The sequence below is a fragment of the Chiloscyllium plagiosum genome, chromosome 42, assembly GCF_004010195.1.
Source record: "Chiloscyllium plagiosum isolate BGI_BamShark_2017 chromosome 42, ASM401019v2, whole genome shotgun sequence".
Taxonomy (NCBI): Eukaryota; Metazoa; Chordata; class Chondrichthyes; order Orectolobiformes; family Hemiscylliidae; genus Chiloscyllium; species Chiloscyllium plagiosum.
Window position 1 is genome coordinate 372,732 of NC_057751.1, and position 14,677 is coordinate 387,408.

Sequence of the window (14,677 nt, forward strand, 5' to 3'; positions counted from 1 at the left end):
TCAGAGACTTTTTCCCCGGGTACAGCAGAGTGTTACAAGGGGACATAAATTTAAGGTGAAGGGTGGAAGCTAGAGGGGGGCTGTCAGGGGTAGGTTCTTTACCCAGAAAGTGGTGGGGGCATGGAATGCGCTGCCTGTGGGAGTGGCAGAGTCAGAATCATTGGTGACCTTTAAGCGGCAATTGGATAGGTACATGGATGGGTGCTTAAGCTAGGACAAATGTTCGGCACAACATCGTGGGTCGAAGGGCCTGTTCTGTGCTGTATTGTTCTATGTTCTAAAAGAAACTGTACTTGCTTCAGATCCAAGTCAGGTCATCCCAAACTGCCCTAAAATCTTTTGGGACCCAGGTTTCCTAACCAAAAATTAAACCTAGATTATTCTGAGCTGAAGACAAGCTTATGACCAATAATATTGCCTCCTTCTGCCATAAACTGTCACAGTAATATCAACTCATGTCATAAATATTCCAATGGTTCACAATTCCCTCCTCTCTGATACATACTGGATTATATCAATTGCACTACTTGCTTAAAACTGCAGGCCAAATGCACTAAATCAGCAAAATTAACTATTAGCCAGATCATTAAATCCTCCCCTGGCTTCCTCCCACAGTTCTCACTCAATATCCAATACCACTACATTAAACACTCTGCTATCTACATTCAAACTGACATCATGTCTGTAACCCAATCACACCTGTGCTTGCTGACCAACACAAGCTCTTGATCTGGCAACGGCCTCATTTACAAAACTGTACTCAATTTCAATTTCCTCCATATTTCTATAAACCCCTCTACTTCAACAGGATCTATGCTGTTCTCCAATTCCAGCCTCTTGCTCAATCACTGACATTAAATGCTCCAGAACTGCCTTCAGTTCTGGGCCTCAAATACTGAGCTCCTCTCCATCAAACTCTGCACTCTCCTCAAAGATCTCCTTAACAGCCAGCTCCCTGGGTCAGCTGTTAAGGAGATCCAGCAAGATTTCACTCCAGATCTTGATTTACTCAGTGTGACCATCAGCTGGATCATTATATACAGCATCCTGTAAGCAGTTTACAGTAAGACACAGTCACTTCAGTCCTGAAGTGCAACACAACAGTTCTCTGGTTTCAGAGCCTGCTAGCTCATGCACAAACTTTTGGCAAGGACAGAATACCAGTCTTTGGAGGTCAAAGAGTTGCCCACCTCAGCTGCTACAGGATACAGTCAGTGAGCTATCTCAGTTAAAGCCTATGCCCAGTTGGAACTCAGAATGAACTGTACATAATTCAAGTTAATCATAGAACTGCATTTGTCCAGCTCCTCCATAACTTGGGAATTGGTGAATGATGTGACCTAATCTTGGAGTGTGCCCAATCCCAGGCCTTGAATCTTCTGTTTGAGGAGCCTGGGGCTAAGACAGAGTCGCTGAATAGTATGCCAAAGGGTTACACTGGATTGTTATCATTAAGAAACCAGATCAATGTAATTCCAGTCATCTTGTTATATCGGAATGCAGAGTGTTTCCAAGGCAATGGTGGTTAAAGGACAAAGTTTGAAATAAGTGCAAGATAATTTTTAGACAACTCTATCACACCGATATAAAACCCCACTGAGCTTTCTGTCCTTCTTTGGCAGATCTCTGGAGGAGAAACCTGTGAAGGAATCTGGTCTGACAGGGTTTGGTCTTAGCTTAAGTAAGAGTAGGAGAATTTTTGCCAAAACCTTTACTCAAACATTTATCCTCTACCAATATCATGAAGAAAAGATGATCATCTGATTTTTTCCATGCCTGTCTGTGGGATTTTACAGTGCATGAAAGGGCTGCTATATTCCCTACATTCCAACAACAATGGCTGCGATGCAACAATTCTTTCACTGGATGTGAATAGCTTCAAGAGCTTCTGAGCTCACACAAAAAAAATCGGGCTTCCATGCATGTGAAAGTGCTCTCCTCATCAGGGCAGTGTTCAGCTCCATAATAAACAGTCAATTGTCAGAAACTCAAATAGGAGGGAGTTCCCACTACATTCCAAACAAGATACCGTGATGATGATGATAAACAGAAGCAATCAGCAGTCACACAATAACACAACCTAAATTCAGAGAGTTAGTTATCAGGATTAATCCTTCAGGATTATCTCTGTAATGAGCCATTAAAAAGCAGACAATACTGACACAAAAGGGGATGATACTTTAATTCCCTACAATGGCATTTACTGATAAACTGTGACAAAAAGCCTCTGACAACCACTGACAGGAATGAAGGAAACATGTTGAAAGCAGTGACAATTCAAAGACAATAAGCACACAGTAAATTGGGAAGTAAGCAAGAGAAAGATTGGGGAAATGGAGGGAGCCAAGAGGGAAAACAAGGGGAGCAGTCCTTTAGGAACAGCTGAGAATGCTCAGCACAACATGATCCAAGTCCTCAAAGCTTCCAGGTCAGCAAGCTGGAGTTCTGGATCAAGGAACTGAGAGGTGAAGAGAGTCAAGGTCAGGGTATGAGAGCAGGGGTTCTGGGTCAGGAGGATGTGTGCCAATTGGCCTGATCGCAGAGTTTACTTGCAGGTTATACTCACATTCCTGCTTGAAGGTAAAATATTCAGTGAGGTGTCTGCATTCATGATTCCCTCGTAACAGAAACAGTGTGCTTGTGTGGTGAATCTTCAGAACCCAGAGCATCAGAACACACTGCAGGGAAGAAATGTTTAACAAGTGAAGCAGGGATAGGCAAACTAAGCACGCAACTAGATAAGCATCGCAGTCAAACTGAAAGATGCGAGTGAAGAGCGCTGTCACTCAGTCACCCCTCTCCCACACCCTCCCAGTGCCCTGTGTTACTGAATGTATCCCTCCTGATATTAATTCAATTCCCACTTACTGTGACTCAGTAATTCCTCTCCCATTAGTGCCCTGTAGTGACTATGATTTGATTTGATTTATTTCTTGTCCCGTGTACCTACTACAGTGAAAAGTTTTGTTTACGAGCAGTACAAGCAGTTCATAGTGAGCAAGTACATACAGATCATAGGTGAAGAAGAACTTAGACAGAGGCATATAGGTTACATTGCACAGGCCATGCGATTGATAAGATCAACATGAACAAGACAGAATTTCTACTGATGTTACTCCAGCTCCCTCACACGGGCACCCATTACGCCCTCTCCCCTAACCTCACTGCTCTATGTATTCACTATCCTGGACCATTAATAGACACACTACTGGCTACACATTTTGACCTTCAGACTTGTTGAGACCACTGGAGGTAGTAGCTAAAAATATGGAGATCAGGAACAGGAGGCAGTCATGTGGCCCTTTGAGATGGATCTGCCATTCAATATGACCAGTGTTGACTGCCCTCCTGTTGAAGGTTCCTGCCCGAACCTTCAACTCCCCTGCTCCTCTGATGCTGCCTGATCTGCTGTGCTTTTCCTGGCTCCACATTTATCGACCTTGTTAACCTTTTGAATTACTGATAGCTAGGAGAAAGTGAGAACTGCAGATGCTGGAGATCAGAGCTGAAAAATGTGTTGCTGGAAAAGCGCAGCAGGTCAGGCAGTATCCAAAGAGCAGGAGAATCGATGTTTCGGGCATAAGCCCTTCTAAGCTGGAGAAATCTGCATTCATCCCTTGTGGTTGGAGGGTTCCTAGGCAGAAGATGAGGCGTTCTTCCTCCAGGTATCGTGTTGCCATGGTCTGGCGATGGAGGAGGCCAAGGACCTGCATGTCCTTGGCGGAGTGGGAGGGAGAGTTAAAGTGTTCAGCCACGGGGCGGTTGGGTTGGTTGGTGCGGGTGTCTTAGAGGTGTTCTCTGAAATGTCGATTCTCCTGCTCCTGGGATGCTGCCTGACCTGCTGCGTTTTTCCAGCAACACACTTTTCAGAATTACTGATAGCACCAACGTACCCACCTTTTGTGGTTCATGCACAAGAACACAGAGGTTCCTTGGCCCCTCAGAATTCCACCATCATTCTCTCTTTTTATTCCTGCCATGTCACACTTTCCCACCTTATACTTTGCCCGCTTGAGTTTTGCTCATTAACTTCAGCTATTTAAAATCAACCAGCATCACTCTAACCTTGACTCTGATCTCCAGCATCTGCAGTCCTCACTTTCGCCTAGCATCCTTGTCATGTCCACTTTACAACACTTTGCTATCTTGTGTTACCCACTTACTGAGTGTGAATACAAGCAGCTCTGTACACACTAAGTGCAGCCCACTTGATCAGCATCTTAACTTCCACATTGGAAATTCACTTCCTCCACCACTAATGCTCAGTCGCAGCAGAGTGCACCATCCACAAAAAAAACTAAAAAAACTGTGGATGCTGTAAATCAGAAACAAAACCAGAAGTTTCGCGTTCCGAGGGAGGGTTAACTCAGATTTCTCTTCACAGATGCTGCCAGACCTGTGAGCTTTTCCAGCAATGTCTGTTTTTGTTTTTATTGTTGCACCATCTCCAAGCCACACCACAGAAACTCACCAAGTCTTTTTCAGCAGCATCTTCCAACCAGGACTACTTCCACCTCAATGGATCAGGGTAGTACATAGATGGGAACATCACCACCTGACCATCCTGACTTGGAAATATATTGCCATTCTTTCAATGTCACTGGGTCAAAGTCCTGGAATTCCTTCCCCATCAATGTACCAGCAACACCAGCAACACTTCAAGAAGGTAGCTCACAACAGACAGGAATAAGTGCTGACATTGTCAATGGAGCGTACAAACCAACAGTAAAGACACACAAAAAGGTGTCGCCAAGGTCTCTCCATTTCAGCAGGAGCACACTCATTGCACACATCACAGCCAGGAAAAACAGAGCAAATGTTTCAGTAATCTGGTTTACATACCACACATTTCAGATGCAGATTACAACAAAATCTCCAAAATCAGATTGCTCCTCACAGCTTCAGACAGAACACACGATACAGCACTGGATTGGGCAAAGTGAAACACTCACAGTGACTTGCTGAGAGGTTAATGATATGGTCCTTCCTGTAGTTCTGTGTTAATACAACCTCCTCTGGGGAGAGGCACACAGCACAATTTGATGCGACTAACAAAAGTAATGCTGCACGTATGATGTGACGAACTGAGGCATGCTGCATCAGAAATGCGAGGATAGATCGGAGATTAAGTTGTTAAGGGAACAGAAGGAGATGGTAAATGGATACAGACAGGTTAAGAAAATAAACAAAACTTTGGCAGAGGGAGCACACCGTGGGAAAACGTCAACTTGCTCAGTTCGGCAGGAAGAGCAGAAAAGCAATGGAAGATACATTAGGACTTGGTTATATTGGGCAATCTGGACGCACTGGTATGAAATCACAAAACTGAGTATGCAGGTACAACAAATGATTAGGAAGACTAAAGAATGTTGGCATTCAATGCAAGGAGAATGGAATTTACACGTAGGGACATTACTAAGGCTGGCATGGGTGTGACAACGCACGGTTTTAGTCTCCTTGTTTAATAAAGGACAAAACTGCATTGGAAACAGTACAGAGAATATTCACTCAGCTCATTTCTGGGATGTCGGGGTTAGTTATGGGGAGAGGTTAGACAGTTTGGTCCTGCAATAAATGAGAGACAATCTTCTTGAAACATCTGAGCGGAAATGATAGGGTTGAAAGCTGAGAAATTTTCCTCAGGGCAGAAATGAGAACTAGGGTACATGGTTTAAAAATAAGGTCTCCCATTTGAGATGGAAATAAGTAAAATATTTTCTCTGAAGGCCGTGTCTGAGGACTTTGCCTCCCCAAGGAATTGCCAAGGAAAATTCAGGCCATGATCCGAGAAGCCAAGATCCTGCTGAATAGTGGAGCAGATTGGAAGGGTTAAATGGTCCACTTTTGTTCCTAATTTGAGTATGGTAGCACTGGAACCTCTGTATCTATTGCCTCTGCTGAGCTGCCTTGAGGTGCTGATGATGGACTTTCCTGGACTGCAGCAATTTGGTGGATGAATGGGGCTTTCCCGTTCTCACCAGAGGGCAATTCGAGTTGGTGTGTGCATGGAGACACATGAAGGCCAGGCTGAGAAAGGGAAACCAGGTTTCCTTCCTTTAAAGGATTAACAAACCAATTGGCTTTTCAGGACATCAAGGTTTTTATTTTTAACCATAAAGCTCACCAGTTTTGGTTAGATATTGCTGTGTGTGAATCTGAATATCATACTGAATCCCGGCCATGTGGGATGTTGGGAGTATCAAACATGCACAACAGGTCAGTCAGAATATGCAGCAGTATCATGCACCAGATCTAGTGAGTGAACTTTCAAACATTCCAACATCAAACTGCTTGTCCTTGACATGCTCAAGAGGATAGTCAGTGATAGCTAGACCATAGCACAATAACCTCCAATTCAGATACTCTGTGTAAGGGCAAGATCAATCATGTACAGCACGGTCAATGAGTTCTTCCCTGGTCGTTCAGACATAGAGATAGTTACACCGCAACTCACCTCAACACTGAAGTAGCCACGATCTACGTAGTCTCCGAGGAAGAGATACTGGGTGCTGCTGGGTGGACCACCCACTTCAAACAGCTTCATCAGGTCAAAGAACTGACCGTGAATGTCACCACAAACTGACAGAAATAGAATGGAAGAGAGCAATTTCAGTGAACCACTTCCATGTCCAAACAAACACAATGGTCCCACACAACCCGATTGTTGGGAAGGTGGCTGGGATGGAGGGGGGAGCCAGGACAGGGATTGGGGGATAGAAGTGAGGGAAGGGGCAGAAACAGCCCAGACCTGTGATGGGGGCATCCACTTCGATAAGTGTCCGCTCCTTGCGAAAGATAGCAGCTCCATCCTCAATAATCTTGATGGCAGCATCTTCCTCCAGTCTCCCCTCTTTAATGAAATGAGCCTTGAGGACATCAAGTTTCGGTTTCCCTTCTGAGTAGACGTCTTGCATGGTGAGGCGGCGGGCTGGGGGAATCGGAACAGCTGCGAGGTAGAGAAAAACACTGAGTTCCTCGTGAATTCAACCCAGAACACAGCTTCACACACTCACAGAACTACTCTCAAACATGGCCTGTGCCACAAATGACTATCAGCAACCACTGAATTCTGTACACTGGGAAAAGCACACTGTCAAGCAATAGCATTGAGGGGCAGCTGCACTGTTGAAAAGGTCATTAACAAGGGAGTACTGCACTGTCAGAGGGTCAGTATCCAGGGAATGTCGCACTGTTGTAAAGAACAGTCTTTTTAATGAATTTCAGAACATACTCAAGGCAAATGAGAAAGAAAATTATGTAAGAAAAAAGGGAGGGTTCCTCAAATGTAATGTAGTCAACATTTCAAATGAATGACCCAGTCAATTGTTCATGAAGCGGGGTGACTTTGCTATATTTTAATCATTTACCATACTTCAGGGGCTGTAAAATACTGTGAGTGCTGAAGATCTGAAATAAAAAGTGCTGGAAAAACTTAAAGTGTGGCAACAGCCAGAGAAAGAAACAGCATTATTGTTTCAAGCCCAATTTTATTCTTCCCCTGAAGAGAAGTCTGTGAAGACCTTTTTTATTATCTCTAAGGTGAGGGATTGCAGAACTCAGTGGCAGACAGCAACACGGTTGTCTATGTATATGTTATTGTGGGGAATGAGAAAAGACATGAAAGTTGGGTCGAAGCTACAAGTTGGACCAAACATGATCTCAGCAAATGGGAGAGCAAGCTCCAGGAGTCGTACGGTCTCATGTGTTTGCTCGTGTGTAAAATGTTTTTCATTATGTTATAGGTGCTACAGAAGTAATTATTGTAAAGATGGGGCAGAGAGAGGATTTCTTTGGGTGCGGTAAATCCTGACTCTCTCTGAACAGGCTTAGACAGCACATTTGAGTGCAGTCAGATGTACAATTCTGATCTTCTCTTTTTTAATTCCTCTACCCAGGATTATCTTCAGCACAGGGGATGTGAGAGAGAGCACTTCAGGTGAACTAGCAATTCAATTAAAACAGGTCCAGTACTCTTTTGGAAGTACAGTTTGGCCTGTTTGACTTATTGCCAGTGCATGCTTATCCAGTGTCCCCACACTCCCCTCATGCTTCACTGCTCTCCTCTCACTCAAATCCCCTTCTCCACATTTTCAGGAACTTTTTTGTCCACCCTCCTGAATCAGATGTCGTGCCAACATCTCATCTCTCCAGCCCCACTGTGTTCCTGTCCAGTCACGAGAATTTGATGCACATGGGCTTGGGGAGTGGTATTAGCACGGACAGAGGTTGGTTAAAAGACAGAAACCATACAGCAGGAAGAAATTCCTCACTTTGCATTGGGAAACAGTGTGCATGCACAGAGCATGAAGAGGAGTCGAAACTGAACGGCAACAATACAAAGCTTGGTCGGAAAGTGAGGACACAAGGAGGGTGTAATGGCACAGAGGCAGCTGGACTGACAGGCAAGAGGACAGCAATGCAACATAATAATGAAATTTCATTTTGGCTAAAAGAATTTTAAAAAGACTTTTAAAAGTGACAGTCAGATGCATTTTTACAAAACATGGGTTTAACATAAACATATAGTGAGTAAAGTAAAAGGCAGACTGACATTGACTGGGGTTTAGAGATGGGAGAAAGGGCAGCACTGTGATAATGTCACTAAATCCAGAGGCTGGACTCCTGCTTCAGTGACATGAAGGTAAACATCACTGTGCCAGCTGGGAGCATCTCAATTTGTTCATAAATCTGAGATAAAAAGCTTATCTCCTCAATATGGACCGGCCATCTGGCCCAAATGTGACTCCAACTCCACAGCAAAGCAATTGCTCAAAGAAGCCAATATAAGCAGCATTCAGCTTCACAGCAGTTCATCACTAATTTCTCAAGGGCACTTCGGAATGGGCCCTTGTGAAGAATAAAACCTGGTCTTGTCAGGAATGGACACATGTGAAGAATTAAGTTTATGAGGAACCTTGCTACAATTGTATTACTAATACCATGACCAGAGTATTGTCTGCAGTGCTGATCTCCTCAGCAAAGGGAGATCTGACTTGACCTTAAATGGGGTGCAAAAGGGTTTTTTTTCTCCCTTTTTTTCCCCCAACAAGAGACTGTCCTACTGAGAGAGATGGAGGACAAATGAGCCTTCATTCTCTGGAGTTCAGAAGAACGGACTTGACACTTCAAGTCAGTTCAGGCATTCTGCTTTCTTTGGAGAGAATATGATGTGCAAGTAACACCACGCTGAAAGTGACAGATGAGTGATATTATTGCTGGACAGTTAATCCAGAAACCCTGGTCATGTTCTGGGGAGTCAGGCTTGAATCCCACTGTGGCAGATGGTGGAATTTCAATTCAATAAAAACCTGGAATTAGAATTATGGTAATCTAACGCTGACCACAAATTCATTGCCAGGAAAACCCATCTGATTCACGAACGTCCTTCTGAGAAGAAAATTGTAATCCCTACCTGGTCTGGCCAACATATAACTACAGACCCAGAGAAATGTGGTTAACCCGTGATTGCCCGCTGGATAATTAAGGATGGGCGATTAATGCTTGCTTAACTAATGATGCCCTCACTCATTTTATTCATCAATAAATAAAAAGATGAAAAAGTCACCAGCCAGCCACAAAAAAAGCTCAGTTCTCCACGGCTCGACTGCCATTTTTGGAGAGAACATGACATTTGCTACAAAGCAAAGTCAAAGTCTTCCAATCTTATAATCATTTCTCTGGGGTGGAGGAGCCGGTGTTCGACTGGGGTGTACAAAATTAAAGATCACACAACACCAGGTTATAATCCAAAAGGTTTATTTGGAAGTACAACTTTTGGAGCACTGCTCCTTCATCAGATAGCTGGTCAGGCAACGGCCAGACGAAGGAGCAGTGCTCCGAAAGCTTGTACTTTTGAATAAATCTGTTGGCCTATAACCTGGTGTTGTGTGATCTAAACTTCTCTGGGGCTGAGAGATATGGACAAGGTAAAAACAATGACTGCAGATGCTGGAAACCAGATTCTGGATCAATGGTGCTGGGAGAGCACAGCAGTTCAGGCAGCATCCGAGGAGCTTCAGCAAAAACCTACTGGCATGACATCTTTCCTGCTTGAGACCTATCTTAAAAAAAATCAAGTGGTGCAACAATGTCTGAAATCTCAATTTTTTTGGAAAGGTGCTGTGTACCTGTATTGACAGCATACTCATCAGAGCTTAGCTTTGCTGGGCTGGCCACATAGTTTCCAAAAGGTGGTGTTTGACAGCTTGCTGGCGGAGTAGGTTTGAGGGGCCAAAGGGCTTACTCCTGTTCCCATTTCTTATAGCCATATGGAATACATACCTCAGCATATCTCGGTTTCAGACATGAAGCCTTTCTGAAGGCTAATCTCAGAATGACAATTATATGCCACTTCATTGGAAAGTAATAACAGTGGATGGATTCAAACGGATAAATCTTAAGCATCCAGCGATCTCAATATCTCACAATAAAGTCAGATCTCTCTTGTGCAAAGCTGATGCTGCTCTCCACCCGTTCAATGGTCAGTTCATGTGGAAACTTTGCAACCAGATAAGCAAATCAGGGTTTGGTTTGTCATCAGTTCGGAGATGAATGGCCAGCCTCCTCGATGAATGTCAATGTGACAGCACAGTCTGTCTTCAGAAGAATCAGAAATAGCCAAGACTGAGGGAGAATTTGACAGGATCAACACTGGGAGGCAGCTCCCTGGGGCAGTGGAGTCTGGAGAGAGGTGTGTGTATATGTGTGATTGTATATATGTGAGTGTGTGTGTGTGTATATATGTGAGTGTGTGTGTATATGTGTATGTATATGTGAGTGTGTGTGTATGTGAGAGGCAGGGAAACTGGGAGAATGGAGTCACCCTCAGCTGATCATGTGTTCAGCCACATACGTAGGTTCCCCCTCAATGATTGAAAAGAACCAGGCATTTCAAATACACATTTATGTCATATATCTGGGCAAACACTGAGTGTGAAAATAGACATAGGTGAAGGTCAGCAGATGTGTGTGTGTGTGTGTGTGTGTGGGGGGGGGACAGAGGGGGCTGTTAGGGGTAAGGGGACAGGAGTCAGGGAGGTGGCTGACTGGGTGAAGGGAGATGAGGTGTTATTGGGGAGTGTGTGTGTGGGGGGGGGGTGAGTGGAGTTACAGGGGAATGTCCTGGTCACCCAGGGGCCGGTGAACCTTTTGGAAAGTTCGGGCCGGGATCCAGCCCCCGCCTCAGGGAGGGGCCGAACGGCCGACGGAGGGCGGCTCCTGTTTGCAGTTCCTGCCCACTCCACCTCCTGAACAACAGGCCCACCCTCAGAGACCAGCCGGAGCCCCGCCCTACCTTTCACCACCCTCTCCACGGTGGACAACCCCGTGGGGCCTTGAGCCGGGGCCTGCGCCGCCATTTCCTCGCGCCCTCTCCGGCCTCAGCCTCAGCTTCGCGCCTGCGCACCGCCCGTCGGGAACTGTAGTCCCAAAGGGGACGACAACTCCCAGCCTGCCCCACGGCCTCCTTACGCCCGCCGGGATCTGTAGTCCCAGACTGTACTACAACTCCCGGCCTGCCCCACGGCCACTTTACGGCGGCGGGGACCTGTAATCCCAGACTGTACTACCACTCCCGACCTGCCCTATCGCATTGCACGGGCAGACGGGAATTGTAGTCCAAAACCGAACTACAACTCCCACTCTGCCATGCGGCCTTGCATAGTTCGCGGGAAACGGTAATCCCGGTCAGGACTACAATTCCCGTCTTGCCCTACGGTCTCGCACGGCCCGCCGGGAACTGTAGTCCTAACCTGGACTACAACTCCCACTCTGCCCTGGAGCCTGGCGTCTTTCGCCGTGGTCTTGCAGTCGGAGAAAACCCGGTGGGGCCTTGAGCCGGGGCCCTCGGCCTGAACTTGTTCCCTCTCTCTCTCTCTCTCAACAACTTCTCCTTCAACCCATCCCATTTTCTCCAAATCAAAGGTGTAGCAATGGGATCTAGCTATGCTATGCCTGCCTTTTCATGGGCTGTGTGGTATGTCTCTTGCTGCAGGCCCACCCAGGTCCCCTCCCTGTCTTGACATCGGTGACTATTTCGGTGCAGATTCACGGTCTCGTCCGGACCTGGAAAAAAATTCATCAACTTCACTTTGTGGGAGATGAGAAATGTTGTTTTTGCAGGTGGTGGGGGAAGGGGAACATTATACAAACGGTCGCGGAATCCTTGTAGCATAGTTAAGGCTAAGACTTTAATGAATATAGAGGGTCTTTTAAAGAAAATAGTTTTAAGCTAGGAAATAACTTTTAAAGGGTTGTAGCTGACCACAGAAAGAAGCAGCAAGGGCATTTCACAATAAAGCTTATAGTACGATAAGATTGTGGGATATAGGTGAATTAATGTTATTTCTGCAATTATAAGTTCTGATACAGAGTAAATGAACTCACATCAGTGTGTAATTGTTTAGGCTAAGAGCTGAGTTAACAAGAATGGGGGCGAGATGGAAGAAATATATAATCCGTTAAAAATGGTATGTCAGCATGAGACATGATTACAAAACAATGGTAGATGTATGGGCGAATAGATAAGAAGTTGTAAGAGAATGCAATCACTTGTATAACAGTAGGAAAACCATCTGTTTTCCCATTTGTACGGAGACACAGGAACAAACCCTAATTAAAGAGGTCATAAAGGTCAGAGTGGCCTCCGGAGAGGAATAAATGCTAATAAAGAAAGGATATGCCTAGCGATGACCTGCAGTGGGATGACATCAAACAACCTTATGGGGGCCAGAGATAGGCATTTGTCACGGACAAGGCTGGATAAACAGAAGTTGTGGAATCAGTCTTGAGGAAATGAGTGACGTAAGCTCAAATTGTATAAATTTTGAAAGTTTATGGAATATGATGTGTATTTGTCTTTGCCTTGCCTGGCATTAGACATTGCACCCACTTGCAAGTGTACAAATAAAGGACACTACTGATTCAGATTTTGTCTCGGACTGCAATTGTTTAGTGAGTGAGCTTTGTTTCTCACAAGACAAACTGGAATAAAGAACAAGCTGTAACAAACAAGGAACAAAGAATGCAGACAAGGACAGCAGGATGGCCAAATTAGAAAATAACTAACAAGTGAGGTAATTGGCTTATAATAGGATGGGAAAAGGGAAGCGTGATTCCGCAACTTGTAAACTGAATAAGAATGCTTTAATGTGTTATTTTCACACACATTTCTGCTTGATTACAGAAGCGTCCAGTTCTTGCAAGACTGTAATAAATTGTTCTTGTTTCCAAGGCTTTGTCTCAGGCTGATTGATTTGTGAGTGAGTTCTGTTTCTCACAACTTCCAGTTTCCATCCCTCCATCACCTTCACCTGGTCCATCTCCGACACTTGCCTTCCTTTCCTTGACCTTTCTGTCTCCATTTCCGACAATAGTCTATCCACTAATATCCATTACAAGCCTACTGACTCCCACAGCTATCTGGACTACAGCTCTTCTCAGCCTACGTCCTGTAAGGACTCTATCCCTTTCTCTCAGCTCCTTCGCCTCTGCCGCGTTTGTTCCGATAAGGCCACTTTCCAAAGTGGTGCTCTTAATATGTGCTCCTTCTTCTCCCACTGTGGCTTCCCACCTACAGTTGTTGACAGGGCTCTCGACAGCATGCGGTCCATCCCCTGCGCCATGACCCTCACCCCCTCCCTCTTGTTCTTACCTTTCACCCCACCAGCCATCACATGCAAAGAATAATCCTCCGCCAGTTTCGCCAACTCCAACATAATGCCACCACTAAACATATCTTCCCTTCCCTCCCCCTGTCTGCATTCCACAGAGATCGTTCCCTCCAGGACAACCTAGTGCACTCCTCCATCACACCTAACACCTCTCCCATCACACACGGCACCTTCCCATGCAATCGCAGAAGGTGCAACATCTGCCCCTCCACCTCTTCATGCTCACCATCCAAGGTCCCAAACACTCATTTGAGATTAAGCAACGTTTCGCTTGTACCTCTTTCAATTTGGTCTATTGCATTTGTTGCTCCCAATGTGGTCTCCTTTATATCGGAGAGACAAAACGCCGACTGGGTGATCGCTTCGCTGAGCACCTTCAGTCTGTACGCAATGAGGTCCTGGACCTTCCCGTGGCTTGCCACTTCAACACACAATCCTGCTCCCACGGCCACATGTATGTCCTTGGCCTGCTGCAATGTTCCAGTGAAGCTCAACGCAAACTCGAGGAACAGCATCTCATCTCCCGACTAGGCACATTACAGCCTGCCGGTCTCAACCCTGAATTCAACAACTTCAGATAATTTTATTTCATTTATTTTTTAATATTTTTTTCACTGTTCTGTACCTCTTATTTCTTGTTTGTCTCTCTTTCTCTCGCTCCCCACTCTCTCATCATCTTTTTCTCTCCTCTTCCCCCCAAACGGGCTTCAAATAATAAAAGCAAATTTCTGCGGATGCTGGAATCTGAAACTAAAAGAGAAAATGCTGGAAAATCTCAGCAGGTCTGGCAGCATTTGTACTTATTTATACTAGAGAGAGATCTCTCTATGCACTGTCATTACCACCTCTTTATTGCTACCTTTGCTTCTGGAGCCATGACTCACCTTCTCTCAGCCTCATATAAATACCTGAGGAGAAAGTGAGGTCTGCAGATGCTGGAGATCAGAGCTGGAAATGTGTTGCTGGAAAAGCGCAGCAGGTCAGGCAGCATCCAGGGAACAGGAGAA

At 45.2% G+C, this 14,677-nt stretch overlaps 1 protein-coding gene across 4 annotated transcripts in view; it reads right to left on the reverse strand.

Moving 5' to 3' along the window:
* The window catches only part of LOC122543003 (serine/threonine-protein phosphatase 2B catalytic subunit gamma isoform-like), a 56,142-nt gene that overhangs the window by 30,172 nt on the left and 11,293 nt on the right, over positions 1-14,677 (reverse strand). Inside the window, exons 1-4 of one of the 4 annotated variants that reach the window (XM_043681158.1) lie at positions 11,294-11,427; positions 6,749-6,946; positions 6,455-6,579; positions 2,567-2,678 (exon numbers count right to left, since the gene is read on the reverse strand). In XM_043681158.1, the coding sequence (XP_043537093.1) occupies positions 2,567-2,678; positions 6,455-6,579; positions 6,749-6,946; positions 11,294-11,357 (499 nt within the window). In that variant the 5' untranslated portion in view covers positions 11,358-11,427. Of the gene's footprint in view, positions 1-2,566; positions 2,679-6,454; positions 6,580-6,748; positions 6,947-10,127; positions 10,257-10,281; positions 10,301-11,293; positions 11,428-14,677 lie in introns of those variants that run through there. The other 3 variants (XM_043681160.1, XM_043681159.1, XM_043681157.1) reach the window with 3 other exon arrangements.